The sequence below is a fragment of the Eretmochelys imbricata genome, chromosome 7, assembly GCF_965152235.1.
Source record: "Eretmochelys imbricata isolate rEreImb1 chromosome 7, rEreImb1.hap1, whole genome shotgun sequence".
NCBI lineage: Eukaryota > Metazoa > Chordata > Testudines > Cheloniidae > Eretmochelys > Eretmochelys imbricata.
This window is the reverse complement of record NC_135578.1, coordinates 23,364,491-23,380,731: the sequence shown is the minus strand read 5'-3', so window position 1 is coordinate 23,380,731 and position 16,241 is coordinate 23,364,491. Positions and strand designations below refer to the sequence as shown.

The following is a 16,241-nucleotide window of genomic DNA, read 5'->3' as shown; positions in this document are numbered from 1 at the left end:
ACTAAATGTATCTTATAGAAAAGTACTGTACATAGTACACATTTTAAGCATTTGAAGGACACAGCACGATAGTTGTGAAAAATATAAGTGCCACCGCATAGATTAGCATCTCCTATCATTTCTTCAACAGTTAAACCATTACATTTACTTGCTGCAAAATCCATCCGCACAGAATAAAAAAAAAATCTGTCAGCAAATGCATATCTATTTTTGCTTGAAACGCCATTACCACCAAGCAGGAATGCCATATCTTGCCATTCGGAATAAATTTTGGCCTGATATCATCACAGAAATCAGCGATGCAAAAGATTTTTTACGAGTGTCTTGTTCTTATACCTCCCACCACCCTGGTTTTTCCTTAAAGAGCATACACAAACATTTGGTCTAATCTATATTTGAATTAACTCGAGTGATCGAACATCCGCCACTTCATCTGCAGGGATGATTTTATGGTCCCATAAATCTATGGGAAGAAACTTTTATTGATAGTCAAGCTTCATTTTCCTTTGCTTCACTTCATACTATTATTTTTAGTCCTACCTACTTGGACCACCCGAAAAGATTCCTCTCCATCTTCAGTGTTTATGCTCTTCAAATATTTGTAGCTAATCATCTCTCCCACTTAGTCATCATTTAGCCAAGTTATACGTATTTCTTTTCATCTTCCTTCCCTCGTAAATCAATCCCTCCAGCCCCTTAATCGTTTTTGTTGCTCTTTTGTGAATTCCATCCAATTTGATGACATCTTTCCAGGACTGAGACACTCACAACTGCATGCAGTATTCTAGGTGTGGTCTTATCTAGAGGAAGGAAATAAATCCTCTTTGTACTTATATAGTGACATTAATCCACAGACCCCAAAACGATTTACCTCAGTAGATAATTACTATCTCCATTTTACAAAGGGGGAAACTGAGGTACAGAGAAAGGAAGCATCTTGCCCAGTGTTGCACATAAAGTCAGTGGCAGAATCAGAAGAACAGGTGTCCTGATTCCCAATGACTTAGTCAATCCAACAGAGAACATCTGCCCTTATCTCCCTCACTCTTCTCCCAGCTAGTTGAGCTACCAACCTCTGCTAGCTATATCTGAGGTATAACAACAAATCCCTGCACAACAAAACCAACCCAAAACTATCATAGGTTAACTATCCAACCAATCTGCCCATTTCCACAAATTACATTCCAGCAGTCAAGACTGGTTTTAAGTGATACAAAACTAACTGTTGTGCATGTTAGGTTGAAGCAGTTTTCATCTTGTAAGGTTTGTTTGTTTGTTTTTGGTTCAGATGTCTTTGTTAAGGAATCCTCAGTAAACTAACTAAAGAACTTCAGAAAGGTTGAAAATAATTCTTTATGGAAGGTTTCAGAGTAACAGCCGTGTTAGTCTGTATTCGCAAAAAGAAAAGGAGTACTTGTGGCACCTTAGAGACTAACCAATTTATTTGAGCATGAGCTTTCGTGAGCTACAGCTCAGAGCTGTAGCTCACGAAAGCTCATGCTCAAATAAATTGGTTAGTCTCTAAGGTGCCACAAGTACTCCTTTTCTTTATGGAAGGAATCTATAGGGGAAGTCTGTAAGGGAAAGCCAGGCTAAAGGCTGAGGGGGAGAAGAATCTGACCAGTTAAATTTAATTTAAAAAAAAAAAAAAACTTGGAAAACCCATAAACAGGATGCAGACACATTAAAAAAGCAACACTGACCTAACAAAGGAATGTGAACTGTAGTTGACTTAAACAGCATCATATCCATTACCCCTCCCTACACTCACAAATCTTGGAAACTCTTAAAGGAACCAAGTTATTTAAAATTTTTCAAACCTTCCATTTACTTTTCACTACACACACTTTTCACCTATGATACTGTCTTGCTTTGGCCACTGCCCCTTCTTTCTGGTTAGCAAAGCCCCCAAACTTGCTTCAAGATAAAGAAAACAATAGCTATAATATTCGCCCTTGTCTTGTAAAAATATTAAATTCTAACATGACCAGAACACAAAGACTCATCAGAAGAAGAACAGGAATTGAGAGGATTCTCTGTTCTATGATCTGATCTACTGTTCAACTTCAGAAAATATTAGCATGAGTAGATTGTAAGCATGAGTAGATTGTAAGCACCTTGGAGCAGAGACTATTTCTTCCTACTTTTGTTCAGAACTCAGCACTCTGTTAATACAGAATGAATAATTATAATGTTTGCAGAAATGGAGAACCCAGGGAGGTACTCATTTCTCACACTCTTACTTCCTAAAGGATGGCAAAGGCTCATTTGGCAAAGGGAACCTAGCAGGCTCCATCCTGTCCCATATGGGACTCGTTTTTTCCATCAAGAGTTTGATCATATTATAGACACAATTTTTCTGTTATCTGATAAACATAATCACCACTGACAACACTTAACAATGCTCACTAAGTTTTAATGCCTGAATTCATCTCTAAGTTTCCATCTGCATTAGCATTTTTATCTAAGAGGTCGAGTATTGGACTCATTCCCACGTGAGCAGCTGATCTATCCACCACTCAGGCTACCCTTTGATCCAAAAAAAAAAAAAAAAAAAGGCTACTGAAAGAAGGCACCAGGGCAGTGTTATTTACAAATACTTTGCCTCGGTCTTCTCTTTGGAAAGACCTATTCACACATTTTTTCACCTCCTACCTTAAGAAAACCTATGCTTGCAACACTATTTTTGCCAACAACCCAATGCTGTTCTTTAGCAGGGTTTCAAATTCAAAAAAGGGCAAAGAAAATTCATCTACCTCCGTGGCAAATCATTTTTAAGGTCTCCATTGTGTCTGCCAACTAGGGTCTCAGACCCATCAGCAGAGTTCCCAACTGGTGGCTAAACTGGAATTGTGAGTGTTCAACACATTACCTCACTCAAGACACAAATGGGGAGCTTTTTTTTCTAGTCATCACATTCACCAGGTAAGCCAAAAGGACAGAGCCTCCCACAGTCTAACCAGATAGGTAAAAGCTGCACTAAACTGGCGTTAGCTGTAAGTTGAGGGAGAGAGTGGTCAATCTTGAAAGAGGGACTGGAAATCAGAAGACTTCAAGTCTTTTCCCAGATCTGTCAATGAGTTGCTGTGTCCTTGTGCAATGTCACTTAACTTCATGGTAGCTTCCCCATTTGTATAACAGAAGTAAGCAATACTTACCTCATTGGGGGTAGTAAGAATTAACTAGTTAACATTTGCAAAATACTCATAGATCTTTGGACTGAAGACACTAGAGAAATGAAAAGTATTACTATTATTTTATTTTTATTCTTATTTTATTATTTGAATTTTAAATGCAGCACTTATTGGTGTCATGACCCAGAACAACTGTTGTCATAGTAGTATGCTTCCAAATGAGGGAAGCAAAAATCACAGTGACAACACAAATAAATCAAAATAAGCCATAATGCCCACCATCCAAAGTTCTGTGACATTAAAGGCGAAAAAACCCCTTTGTTGTGATTCACCAAGGATTAAAACTACTGTAGCATAAAATGTTATAAAAGTAGAAGATGCAAAAGCAGTTACAGAAGGTACGGATACACTCAAAAACTCTACAATCCACTTATCCAAGAGATTGCAGTTTGTATTTCAAGGCAGGTTAGATAATAATATGCATAATATGGAATATGGTTAAGGAAACTATATCCTGAATTTGTTGTATTTGATAAATAACTACAAGTAAAAATGAATGAGGAGACACTCTTTCTTGCTAACTTGTTTTAATTCCACATCACTAATCTTTTGCTCACTGTGATGCTGCCGGAAACTTTACAATGAAATCCACACACCCCAAAAGTACGTTCCAGGTTGCTGAGCACTAAAGGGGAAGGGACTTCAAGCCCTAAGTTTGTTGACAGACAGCAGGGGTGGCTGCATCCCACAGAGTTTGATAACATAACATCATGGCCTCTGCCACTTAATAATAGGAGGAGCAGCCCACTGAGAATAAAGGACCCACTAACTGTTGATACATCTGGATCTGAACTGATGCTGCAACTGGCTCCCTTTTGTGAAAATTAGGATCAGCCCTCATTTGGACAAAGTTTCGATGTCTTCTACACTTGAGATTTCTGTTAGCCGAAGGGATAAGCACTTACTTGGAATTCGGATTTTAAATTTGCCACTCTGCCCAAAGCCGCCCTCTATTACTCCATCCTCTCCTGTAGATAGTTTGACTTTTAACCCCACAAAAATCTGGATGTTGGTCTCCTTCTTAAACAATGAACGACCGATCACACTATAATCATCCAGCACCTGCAAAAGAAAAGAAAAAAATATATATATATATACACACACACACACACACACACGTGAGCCTAAATCATAGAATAACAAGAACAATTATACATATATGGAACACATTATAATTTGGTGTGCTTTAAAGCTTTCATCAGCATGAATTTGGGATGGCCACAACTCTCAGATGGCATAGTATGTACATAAATACTTATTCTAAGTGAGCACAGGACTGATAGCCAGGAACTACTGAGTTCTAATCCCAACTCTTTTCCAGAACTGCAAGGGAACTTCTGTAAGTCAATTTCTGTGCCTCAGACTCACCTACTGTAAACACAGGGGGAATAATACTCACCTACCTCATATAAGTGATGTGAAGATTAATTAGTTAGCATCTATTAAGTGCTCTGAAATCTTTCCATGAAAGGCAATGGAGAAGTGCAATTGTTATTAATGACCCTCACCACAAAGCAGTTTATTCCATCACTTACCCCAACATCATTTCCATAGATACTCCACTTCCTTCAACAACAGTTCTGTGCTCATGCCACCTTGGTTTCAGTCAAGCAGGTGATTACTTAGAATTCCTCAATACAACCCTTTAAATACTGTATGTAGAAGTGAATTTTTAATCATGTTGATTTGTTAAATCAAAACTCGAATAACAGTTGTACTGAATTTTAAATTCAAGGTTTGTAACCAAGTGGGAGGAACCATTCCAAGTTTGGATTCTTAATTAAGTGATCAGGCACAAGAACCAGCAAGCTTGGTGGGTAGGGTGAGATAAACAACCCTCCCTACCGCATTATGAAGCATAAGGTGCAGCCAACTGAGCCTAATCCCCAAGGTGTGAATATCTTTGGATGCTACTAACTCCTGGAGTTACTGTACCTCCCTCACTGCAGTAACAAGAGTCTTTATTTGTGGGAAGGAATTTGTTCCTTTATTACAGTGGAAGTTGCAGCTGGCTTCAGCAAAGGTTTCTTCATTGCACCTGAGTGGTCATTTTAGCCAAGCTATTAAGAAAAACGTTTTGAGAGCCACAAATTAGTCTGAATATTCCCTCAGTCCACAGTTTGATACTCCACAGCATTATGACCCATCAGTTACAAGCTACTCTGATTTCTTAGAAACTTCTCTTCCATAGGCAAACATTTGCAGAGCGTGAGGAATTACAAGCCACCAGTGTTCTTTTTCATGTTTTTAAATTAAGATGCTTAAAAAAAAATATACCACTTTATTCTAATTCCTGACATTTCTCAGGTGTCTACTTAAGCAATCTAACACGCCCTTTCTAAATTTTTAATTGTTTAAACACAAAAATGAGAAAGATCAATAGAACATCCCAGTGGAAAAAAAATCTAGAGTTCTTCAATCCTGTAGTCCTAGCTTTTAAATGCTATGTGAAGTACTTTAGAACCACTTCAGTGGAGTGAATGAAATTTCTGAAGTAGGCGTTTCAAAAGGTGACCACCACTATGCTACCTGGGCCCTTCTCACCCTTTTATTTTGAATACAGAGGGTCTCTCATGCCCCAGTGTAGAGGCTTCCATATACCAACTGTTTCATTGTAATTGCCCGTAAAGGGGAAGGGAGATCAGCTTTTTAAAAAATGTAAAATGATTATTTTAATGCATTTTAAGAATGTTCCAAAGTTATATTTCATTTAATTATTTACATAATTGAATTATAGGGTGAACATCCTGCTAGCGTGGTTTCGTTTCGACTCATTCAGTCTGGCAGGGCTGTCGGAACAGCTCAGAGTAATTTCTCTTTGTGAACACTGTTAGAGCACTATAATTCTGTTAAAGGGAATGGAGTGATTTCATATATTAATTATAGGTTTATTGGAAAAAACACTAACAATTCTGAAAGTGTAGCATTCACTTATTACAATTGTCCTGAAGTACATTTACCCTTTTAAAACAAGTCCTACTCTCGCACTCACTTGAGTGATAAGTTTGCAAGATAGCAACTTGAAATTGTAAGCACTGGGGCAAGGACTCAGTCTTCCAGACATTTACCGTGCTGAGCAACGATATTCAATACTCCTCCTCTTCTTCTAGTTATTACAAATATTCTGCAGATAGCAAACACCTTTTATGAGACGTCCCTAAAGCACTTTACAAAAAACTAAATACCACAACATCTCTTTGAGATGGGAAAGCAATACCCTCATTTTACAAATAGGAGAAATGTGGCACAGAGTGGGTCAGCACTTAGCTTAGAATCACATCAGTGGCAAAATTTGGAATAGTGCCCCCTAAGCTCCTGACTCTCAGTCCTCCACATTGACCATTCGACTGAGATTAGAAGAAATTAACTTCTCACGAATTTATCCTTGAAGACAGACAAACTTCTGAGAGGATGCCCAGCCTCAAGTAACAAGGTGAAAAGAATGCTGATCACACAATAAAATAAAATAGATGTGTAAAATAACATCAGCTTTTGAAAGAGATTTTCTTAAAAATGAACAATCATTTTTCAAGCCCTGGATCAATTATTGTATTAAAAAAAAAGTAAGACTATTTTACAGACTTTTTTTCTTTAAGAAGCTACAGAAATGCATGTTCTCTCCCACTGAAACTCAACACTTCCAATTACTTTAACAGCAATTTAGCTCCAATCACTGGATTTCACAGTAATCCCCTTTGAGTTCTCAGAACATCTACTATGGCAATCACTTTGCCGATTAGCTGAATAGCCTTTTGAGAGATCTCGCTCTCTTTTTTTTATGAAATATTATTAACTTAAAAAGCTGAACACTGCAAAGACAGTAAGGGATATGTAGTCTGTTCTGAAGCAGCAGCAAGGGGCCTAGCAATGAGGGCAGACTAATTTTATTAACTTCAGGGAAACTTCAAAAAGCTTTAGGGCTTTAATGCCAGACAGAGACGACCCCAAAAGTCAGTTTAAGTGCTGCATAAACAAAGGATTAGGGCAAGAAAAAGCTGAAGGCTCCTTGCATTTCTTGTTTATATTGTCATATGACCTAGTGGGAGTGGGAGAGGGCTGCCTCTCTGACTTTAATCCCCCATAGTGTACAGTGGCGTTTCAGTTCACTGACCTACATTACGATAATATTTTTTTTAAACTTATGGGCAGAGGTACAGCATCAAACTCACTTAAGGACTTTTTAAAAAAAAAGGGGGGGGGAGAGCGAGAGAGAGCAGAAGTGTTTCTGGTTGCTATATTCTCCCTCTCTTACTTCGGTTAGATCAGCAGCTTAGAAAGGGATTTCAAGTTCAAAGGGAACGTCTCTGTTACTCTTGTTTTTATGGCTTAGTCCAGAGGACACAATAGCATTGATTTTATGAAATATCCCCTCCTTCCTCTTGGCTTTTGTGTTTGCAGAAAAAAGTAAATAGTACTTTATCATCATAGGTGAAGTGTGTGTGTCACACACACACTCTCTCTCTAATACCAAATACACACCACACACACTCTTTGATATAAACGCTACAGTATTATGTCTTCAACTCTGTAGTTAGGGTTGTGTGTGCAGGCATTCAGTGCAAACACATAATTTAACTCCAGGAAAAATAACTGCTAGTTCCTCTCAAGAGGGGAATCTGGTAACTACACTGTCAAATCTGCCAAATCATCCTCATTTATAGGGTGACACAAACAAATTCACTGTCAGCTGAGCATCCTCTGAAACAACTCATCATGAACATTTGGAGGTCAAACACAGCCCATGCTCTTATCCCCCATCCCTAAAGAACCAAGGGGAGCAGGACAGAAATGGATGGAAGAAAAAACAAAGGGGGCTGTTGGAATAAGGGGAGGGAAATAATAAGAGAAAAGTTGGGACCAAGAGAAAGAGTGAGAGAGTGAAAACACTGAAGTTTCAGATAGCTAGAAGGAAACAGACATTTTTCTTTTCTGATTTAGCCAAACATGATTGAAAATGTGATAGAAAATTAGTCTGAGGGTTTCACAGATCCTGGAAAAGACTGAAGAAGGGATACATTGACAAGTTAGGAAAAATGGAGAATGAGAAATGAAAAGGGGAAAAAAACTAAATGAGGTACTAAAAATGGAAAGATTTATGATTAGAGTACATTTGTTATTTTACAGAAAGTTCACTTTAGACAACATTGTAATCTTGAAGTCAGTGGCAGTTTGGCTGTTTCTTGCAAAAAGTTTCAGAACATGTTCCCAGCTCTGGCGCAGAAAGAGAACAGGGAAGATGCTCCCCACAGCAAGTGACCCTCTATGGATGCTACAGATCCTCACCGTTTTCTTTTTTTAAAAGTTGACACATATGTATTGGAGGAAATAATCCTATACTGGCCCTTGAGAGGATGGAGGAGATGGGAATTGACATGGATTTCCAGATATAGAGTCTAATTTTTTTTATTCCCAATGTATGGTTTTGGTTTTATTATTGTGAACCAGAGGAATTACTCGGCAGAAAAAAAGTAATTTCAGTCAGCAAGGTCTTTTCCTCATGAGTTAAAGTCTATATCAAGGAACCAAAAATAAGTTAACATGGGCAGAAAAGGAAACAAAACTCACAGCTTAAGGATTCTCACCTGCTCTCTGAGCAATTTGTTTGAAGACCAACCTTTGCAAAAGTATTCTCCCCACTCTGTCTCCCAAGCAGACAGACAATTTAACCTTGCCAGTCCCCTTGTACCCTGCCAGAGTTGTTTTAGTAAATAGATGAACACATAAAAGTCTGAAATTGTGTTTTCAGGTGTCTCCCCTGTAACTCTGAGAAGATCTTCACCCTGATGCATATTTTTCACATCCCATTCTTTGCATTCCACACCCTACAGAGGACTAGCATCATGACACCCATCCTCCTGACTCTGTCCCAGTAAAGTTGGACAGGATTCCATTTGTTACCTAAACCAGCCTGAGGGTTGAGTGCTACTGGGCACTTCCTCCTAAGACAAGCACCTTGCCATGACAGTAGTCTGAGCTCATAAACTTTAAGGCCAGAAGAGACCACCACCATCATCATCTAGTCTGACCTACTGCACATCACAGGCCACAGAACCCACCCACTCCTGGAATAGGCCCAGAACCTCTGGCTGAGTTATGGAACTCCTCAAATTTTGATTTAAAGACTTCAAGTTACAGGAAATTCACCATTTATTCTAATTCAAACCAACAAGTGACTCATGCCCCACCCTGCCCCAACGTCTCTGGCAATTTGACATGGGGGAAAATTCCTTCCTGACCCCAAATATGACAATCAGTTAAGACCCTGGGCATGTGAACAAAACTCACCAGACACACATCTGAGAAAGAATTCTCTGTAGTAACTCAGAGCCCTGAACCAGTGAGAAACAAAGACGGAGAATCAAATAAGAGAAATAACATGATAATTATTTAAATTGCTTTGAATTTTAAAAACCAACAAACAAATTGGGATCTCCATGGCACATAAAGAGCCTACAGCACACTGGACCATTTATACTCATTTGTAACGCAGGATTTGTTCACCTCTACTTAAACTCAAGTCTTGAAAAGTCACAGAAAGCTACAGGTATTAAGTTCCTGACATATCCTGGTTAAGAAAGATATTTTTCACTCTTTGCAAAGAAAGTGGCCGAGGGCACAACTTTATTAATCTTTTGCTGTTCCTCTTCTGCTAAAAGAAAAAATTACATAAAAAGATATGGTAGGAGATCAGAAGGGGATATGGACTATTATTATCTGTATTACCATGGACCAAGATTCCATTGTCCTATGTGCCCAATGAACACAGAAAAAAAGATGGTCCCTACTACAAAAAGCTTACAATCTAAGTATAAAAGAAGAGACAACAGATGGATACAATGGGATGGGGGGAGTACAAAGAACCTGAGACAATATTGATCAGCATGATAGTCAGTGGTATCAGTGCATCAGCAGCCTAACTGTTAAGTTTTTTTGTAGCCATCACAGCAAAGGAGACTTGTTAGGAGGGATTTGGAGAAAAATAACGAGGTAGCTTTCTGGATGCTCACCGGAGCTCCTCTCAAGTATGAGGAGCAGCAGGAGAGAAAGCATGAAGATGCTTATTTGAAAATTTAACAAATGAGCGAAGGAAGCTGGCATCCTGGGCCTATCAGACGCAGGAATTGACAATTCGATAGTGATAAGTAGGGTGGGAACAGGCCATGAAGGGTCTTGAAAGTGAAGACTAGTAGATGATGTTTGACGTGAGAACGAAGGGGGAGCCAGTGTAGGGATGCAAAGATGGGGATGACAGTTAAAGTGATGGGTTAAGAGTGTTCTTTGCAGTAGCATTTTGAATGCACATAAAATGGCAAAGATTACATTTGTCAAAGCCAGAGAACAGGATGTTGCAGCCATGAGACCTTGGGGCATGTCTACACTTAAACCACTACAGCAGAGCCACAGCACCACTATAGTGCCTCAGCGTAGACACTACCTATGTCGATGAGGGATTCTCCCATTGGCACAGGCAATCCACCTCCCCAAGAGATGTGGATTTTTCCTGAGAGATGAAGCTATGCTGATGTAAATTCCTAGTATAGACCAGGCCTTTGTGCTCCCAGCAAGTGGTCAATAAAAGCAATGAATTTGTCATAATTCATATAAACGTATTTGGCCATTAGGACCTAGAAGTTTGAGACCCTGTAGTGTCACAGACGAGGATTCCTTCTGCCCAAAGAAGTCTAGCCTCTTGCAGTCTCCATCATAAGGGGTGGATCTGGAATGATGTTGCCTTCCCCATGCGTTAACCGCATCCACCACTATAGAAATAGGCTGAGGCTGGGTAAAGAGGAAGTCCGTCTCCTTAGGAGGCACGTAATACTTTTTATTGGCCCTTTTCTGTGTTGGTGCAACAGAGGCTGGTGTCTGCCATATGACCTTAGCTGTGTCCAGAAAAGCCTCGCAGATTGGGAAGGAGAGTCTAGAAGACGAGGAAGTGTGTAATGATGCGAGTCTTTCACCTCCTTACGGAGAACTGGTAGCACATCCAACATGCTCTTACTAAGGTCTTGGAATAGCTTGAAGCCATCAGCCAGTGATGGAGGAGGGGACACCACCACTTCGTCTGTTAAGGAGGAGGAGAAGTTTGCCATGGGGTAGTTTGCACCTCTAGTCTGACCTCCTGCTCCTTGAAAGTTTCTTCCTCTGGTTCTGGGGCCCTGGACACCAAAGCAATAAGGGAATGTCTAGTGGATCCCCTATGGGAGGTACTTGATGTCCGAGAAATGTGGGGCCTGTAGACTGCACACGGATCCCAGTATAGCCACTGGGAGGGAAAGGAATGGGTGGTGGTACACAGGGGTAGTGGCAGGGACAGGTGTAAGAGGAGGAGAAGGCAGGAAATAGAAAGAAGGACAGGGTGGGTCAAATATCACCAGAATTAAGGGGGATGTGCACGAGGGACCTAGATTTGTGCTGGAGGGTGGGGGAGATTGGGAAGAAGAGGAGAAGAGGAGTATGCAGAGGTGGAGGGAAATGCACAGGGATGAGGATAACCAGGAAAGGTAAATGGAGCCAGTGGAGAGAAGGGAGGAGGAACAGAAGAGATGCTTTGATGCAGAAGAGAGATGTGTAAGAGCCACGGATAAGCAGCAGATGGACAAGATTACCAACCCCGCCCCACCCCACAAAAGTTCTAACGGTATGTTTCCGGCCCTAAGGCTGAGCTGGCTGGGAAGACACTGCCCCATCATAAATGGGGCCTCACCAACAGCAGTCCCTAGTGGTGGTGAGGGGATGGGATCAGACTGAGATAATGGTATGTGCAGTTCCTGGCCCCAGTGTTGAGACCAAGCTGGCTCAGAAGGGCTCCCTATCACAGGCAAGACCACCCCCAAAGCAACCCCTGCTAACTGTCTCAGTGGGTTGGCTGGCAGCTTACGGTCATCATAAAAGAAACCTGATTTCTGCACTGACATTGGCAACTTTTCACTTGCTTTCTGGGTCAGTTGTGAAAGGAAACATGAGGTGACAATCTCTGTTTCTAAGGCAAGAAGAGGGCACTATCCAAGTCAATTTCCATCAGTCCCTAGCACTGCCGCATTGAGGGATGGGTTTGTTTGTACAGCACATCACATGCTTCTCTAGAAAGATATTTCTAAATACAGGATGCTTTTAAAGCATTTTATAGTTATTCCTAAAACTTCTCTGGCCTCTCTGCATCATTTAGAGCCACTGCATATTAACTACCATACATACAGGTACCACTGACCACATCAGTAATCTTAGACAATAGGATTCTCTAACACAAAGATTTAAAATGTTTCATACAGCTATGGATTCTATGCTCACTTTATACACACAGAACATCTTGTACATTCAATTTACTATGATAGGTCTTTGCCATGTACTATTATCTCTGGTGCTGTGATGTACTCAACTCAAGAGTGCCATATCAACTCTTCCTGGTTCTGCCTTCAAATCTGATCAGCAGCTTGTCTTAACCCCATGTAGTTAAAAGAGAATCCCTACCACACTTTTCATTCTTATCATTATAGGGAGAGCTGGTAGTGAACTGAACACTAAGAAGCTGCCAAAGCAGCTATCATTGGGACTGGGGACAAAAAGAGCGCTGGGCTCCCTTAATCTAACACTTGGCACCATTGGCCCATGCTCCCCTCTGGGAGCACCATGTGGGTCAGGAACAAAGCCAGATTTATCCCTTCCCTTAAGCCTTCTTGGTCCCAGCACCTAGGACCAACTGCCTGTACCTGCACCATCTGATGGGACTGGAGCTCCTCCAACTATGGAGGGGTGGGGAGTGGAGAGGGGAAGAGAGCTAGGCTTGACTGGTCCCCCTCATGATGACCACTCCAAACCCAATGTTCTATCACCTCTCTGGGATAACAAATTTCTCCTGTTGTTAGCTAATGTAATTTGTCCTGTACCTCAAGTGGTAGCAGTCTGTGCTACAATGCTGAGGATTTAAGGTTCAAATCCTGCTGATGCTATAGGATACAGGTGGCTGTAGCAGTTACACCTCAACAATAGAATGTGTCTGTTTTACTTTAAAAAAGACCTAGGAAATTACATTTAAAAATATGTAAAAGTATGTTATTTAGGTTGCAAATCTGACACTCAAAAGTTAAGAAATGTCAGGTATCCATGCAACCTTAATTTTAACCCCCTGCTGGATACACCCTACAATACATTCTTTAATTACATGATCACATACTATTTTCTCCACAGGTTGCCTGTCTTATTAAGTACAGAAGATGGAAGCCCAAGGTTGCACGGACATTTAAGATTTCATGGGCCACTGTAATTCTGGCATTTCCTAACTTTCAAGGGCTTTAATTTGCAACCTAAATAATGTTTTTGTACTATGCTTTTGTATTCAATGAATAAAATGCCTTATCGAATGCTTTACTCTCAAATTAATTCCTCCCCACACGTAACTCTGACACAACCTCAAAAATCAAGTGCAGCTGTCTATACTCTTGTAAGACCCCAAAACATGTCTGTATTTTAAATTTATTATAAAAAATAACCATAGGTGCTACACAAACCTTGTAAGATTCTACTGTCCAGTCATATGGAGCAAGTAATTTTTGTTGCATGAGTAAATTATCAGTTTTTTCATAAGAGCCAGTGACTTGATTTTGTGCCTCTGATGGTAAATTTGTCTCAAAAATTTACTAAGGCTGGGTTAATCCATATAGTGTAAAACATCATTCTTCCCCTTTATCAGTGATCATCACCACTTCCTCTCTGGCATTATTTAACAAAGATGGCTTTTCAATTTAGAGGTTTATTACCCCCACTAGCCCAACCTTCACAAAACTCCTCTTGCTCAAAAACAGAAAAAGAGCCAACAAATAAACATCTTTTATATTTATATTTTACGGTGCATTTTTACCACTGAATGCACTATGCATTTTTTATTCACCTGATTGCCTTCATCTCTGTGTTATTACTGTATTTAGCATACCATCAGCAGCCAAGCAGAACCAAACAACCCCATGTTCAGACTTCAAAGCAGGTGAAACATTAATTGTGGCGTCTGCATGTTTACAGTAGATGGAGTGACGTCTACCAGTTCTCCCAGCAAGAGTCACAGAAGGTTCTACAGACAGCTCAGGTCACTGCTGTGCTTGTAGACATCACACACCAATTATGCATCACCATACAGTTTGTTCTCATTACTTACTCTGTGTATACCCAGCCTTCATGCCATATTAGTCATCTGGATTTATTCTCCAAAGAGCATCACTACCAGACTGATGCCCCCATTTGCCGACTGACTAATAATCTATTGCTCAACTGTAGTCTAGTTGATCTCCAAAAGGAATATAGCATCCTGGGCATTAGCCTTAATAAGACCATAAAAAATCCTTAATTAGGAATAAGCAAGATGTGGGAATATCAGAGGGCACCTCCAAAGCATATTTCCCACGATTCTTGGGGGCACCACCTCCTTGAATCGCTTCCTACAAAAGACAATTTTGGAACCACCACCCCTATAGGAAACACTCTGTACACCCAATGCAGAAAACGGTGCTATGTCAAGCTGTTCTCTCATGATTGTCCATTCAAACCAGACAGCTCAGCTACCTTCTTTCCATACTGACCAACGGTGCCTTCAAATTAAGTCAAGTACTTCAGCATGCTGGGCATCAGAGCTGGTTAGGCAACACTGGATGTTACCCTGTCATTCATGGGTAAATTCATTTCCCTTTGCTCAGGTCCAGTTCTTCATATTTCCAACAGGCTACCTGCTGAAGCATATGGCTTAAATACTGTAAAATCTGAAACATTCACTGTCAATTAAATGTTGCTATTTTTATCAATTTAAAAATATAAACACTTACATGGGATACTTTGCTTGAAAATTAATACACACGAATCAAGTTTCAATCAGAAAGCACAAACTGCCATATGCATGATTTTTGCATTTCAAAATACCTGGTCAAGAATAGACTTCTTACAAGAGGAACTATCCCTTCCTATATTATACACTATTGGTATTCATCAAATTAACAATAAATTATACTATTTCCCCATTTCTATCTTTGCTTCTTAAGACTTTGCACTGGATCCTATCAATCACCATATTATATGAGCACCACCTCTTTGGAAAGGTCCTCAGGAGCTGTTAAATAAGGGATGCACACAGAAGCCTTCCAGGGACCCAAATGTCATTTTGAGGACATGTCTATTCAGCGAATGAGACTCCATTGTTTGGGTGCTGGCACAGCAGCAGTTTGAGTTGCTGCTGTACCATTGAGGGGAGAGAAGTAATTAAAAATCGTCGTTTCCTGCTCCATCCAAACCCCAACGAAGTGCACTGCATTTCTGAAGAAGTCCTAAGAATGCCTTCATCCATCCTCAAAGATCATATTTTTTCTGGCTGTGGACTGTTTCAAATCATGTCAACAATGCTCAAACCTCCAAAAAAAAAAAAGTGCTGCTTTCTCCTTCTTCCAGGGACTGAGCACGTTACCTACATGATATCCCCTTAAGCCCCCAGCAATATGCAAGTACAAAGCATTAGCCGGCCAGCAACCAGCCTAACTCAGGAGCAGCACACACAGTGAATAAAATTGGAATCTTCCATGACTATAAAGTTACATAAAAAGCTGCAGGAAGCAAATACCACTCAATGCTTACCACCAAGTCTAAAACCAACACAAATCATCAAGATGAAATATAAGGATAAGAACAGAAAATGCACACTAGAGAATGAATTCTCCTTTTGATTTTAGAGGACTACAGATAAGTAATGACTACCTAGCACCTTTGGGGCTGTGTAGGCAGGGTGAGTACCTTCTCATACAAAGGACTTTATATTATGGCTACATCAGGAAACTATCCCAGTTGAGATATGTGTTTATTTTCACTAAACAAGTCTGAAACAGCAAGAGGTGCAGCTTGTGCTTTGCAAACAAGGTGGAGGGTTTTCCCCTTTTGTTTCTTCCACTGAGTTCTGATTTACGAGCATTCTCCACAATGGACCCAGCAACCACCACCACGGGATAAATCCTGTTTGTGCAAACATTTTCAGAACAGACAGCATATCTGAGTCATGCAGAAAATCATAACTTGCTT

General features: G+C 40.2%; 1 protein-coding gene across 2 annotated transcripts in view; it reads right to left on the bottom strand.

Moving 5' to 3' along the window:
- Positions 1–16,241, bottom strand: part of EEFSEC (eukaryotic elongation factor, selenocysteine-tRNA specific) — a 167,420-nt gene that overhangs the window by 48,891 nt on the left and 102,288 nt on the right. Inside the window, exons 6-7 of one of the 2 annotated variants that reach the window (XR_013346683.1) lie at positions 4,100–4,256; positions 541–800 (exon numbers count right to left, since the gene is read on the bottom strand). Coding sequence is in view for 1 of the 2 variants with exons in the window: in XM_077822239.1 (XP_077678365.1) it covers positions 4,100–4,256 (157 nt within the window). In the remaining variant the exon portion in view is untranslated. The remainder of the gene's footprint in view (positions 1–540; positions 801–4,099; positions 4,257–16,241) is intronic. The other variant, XM_077822239.1, reaches the window with a different exon arrangement.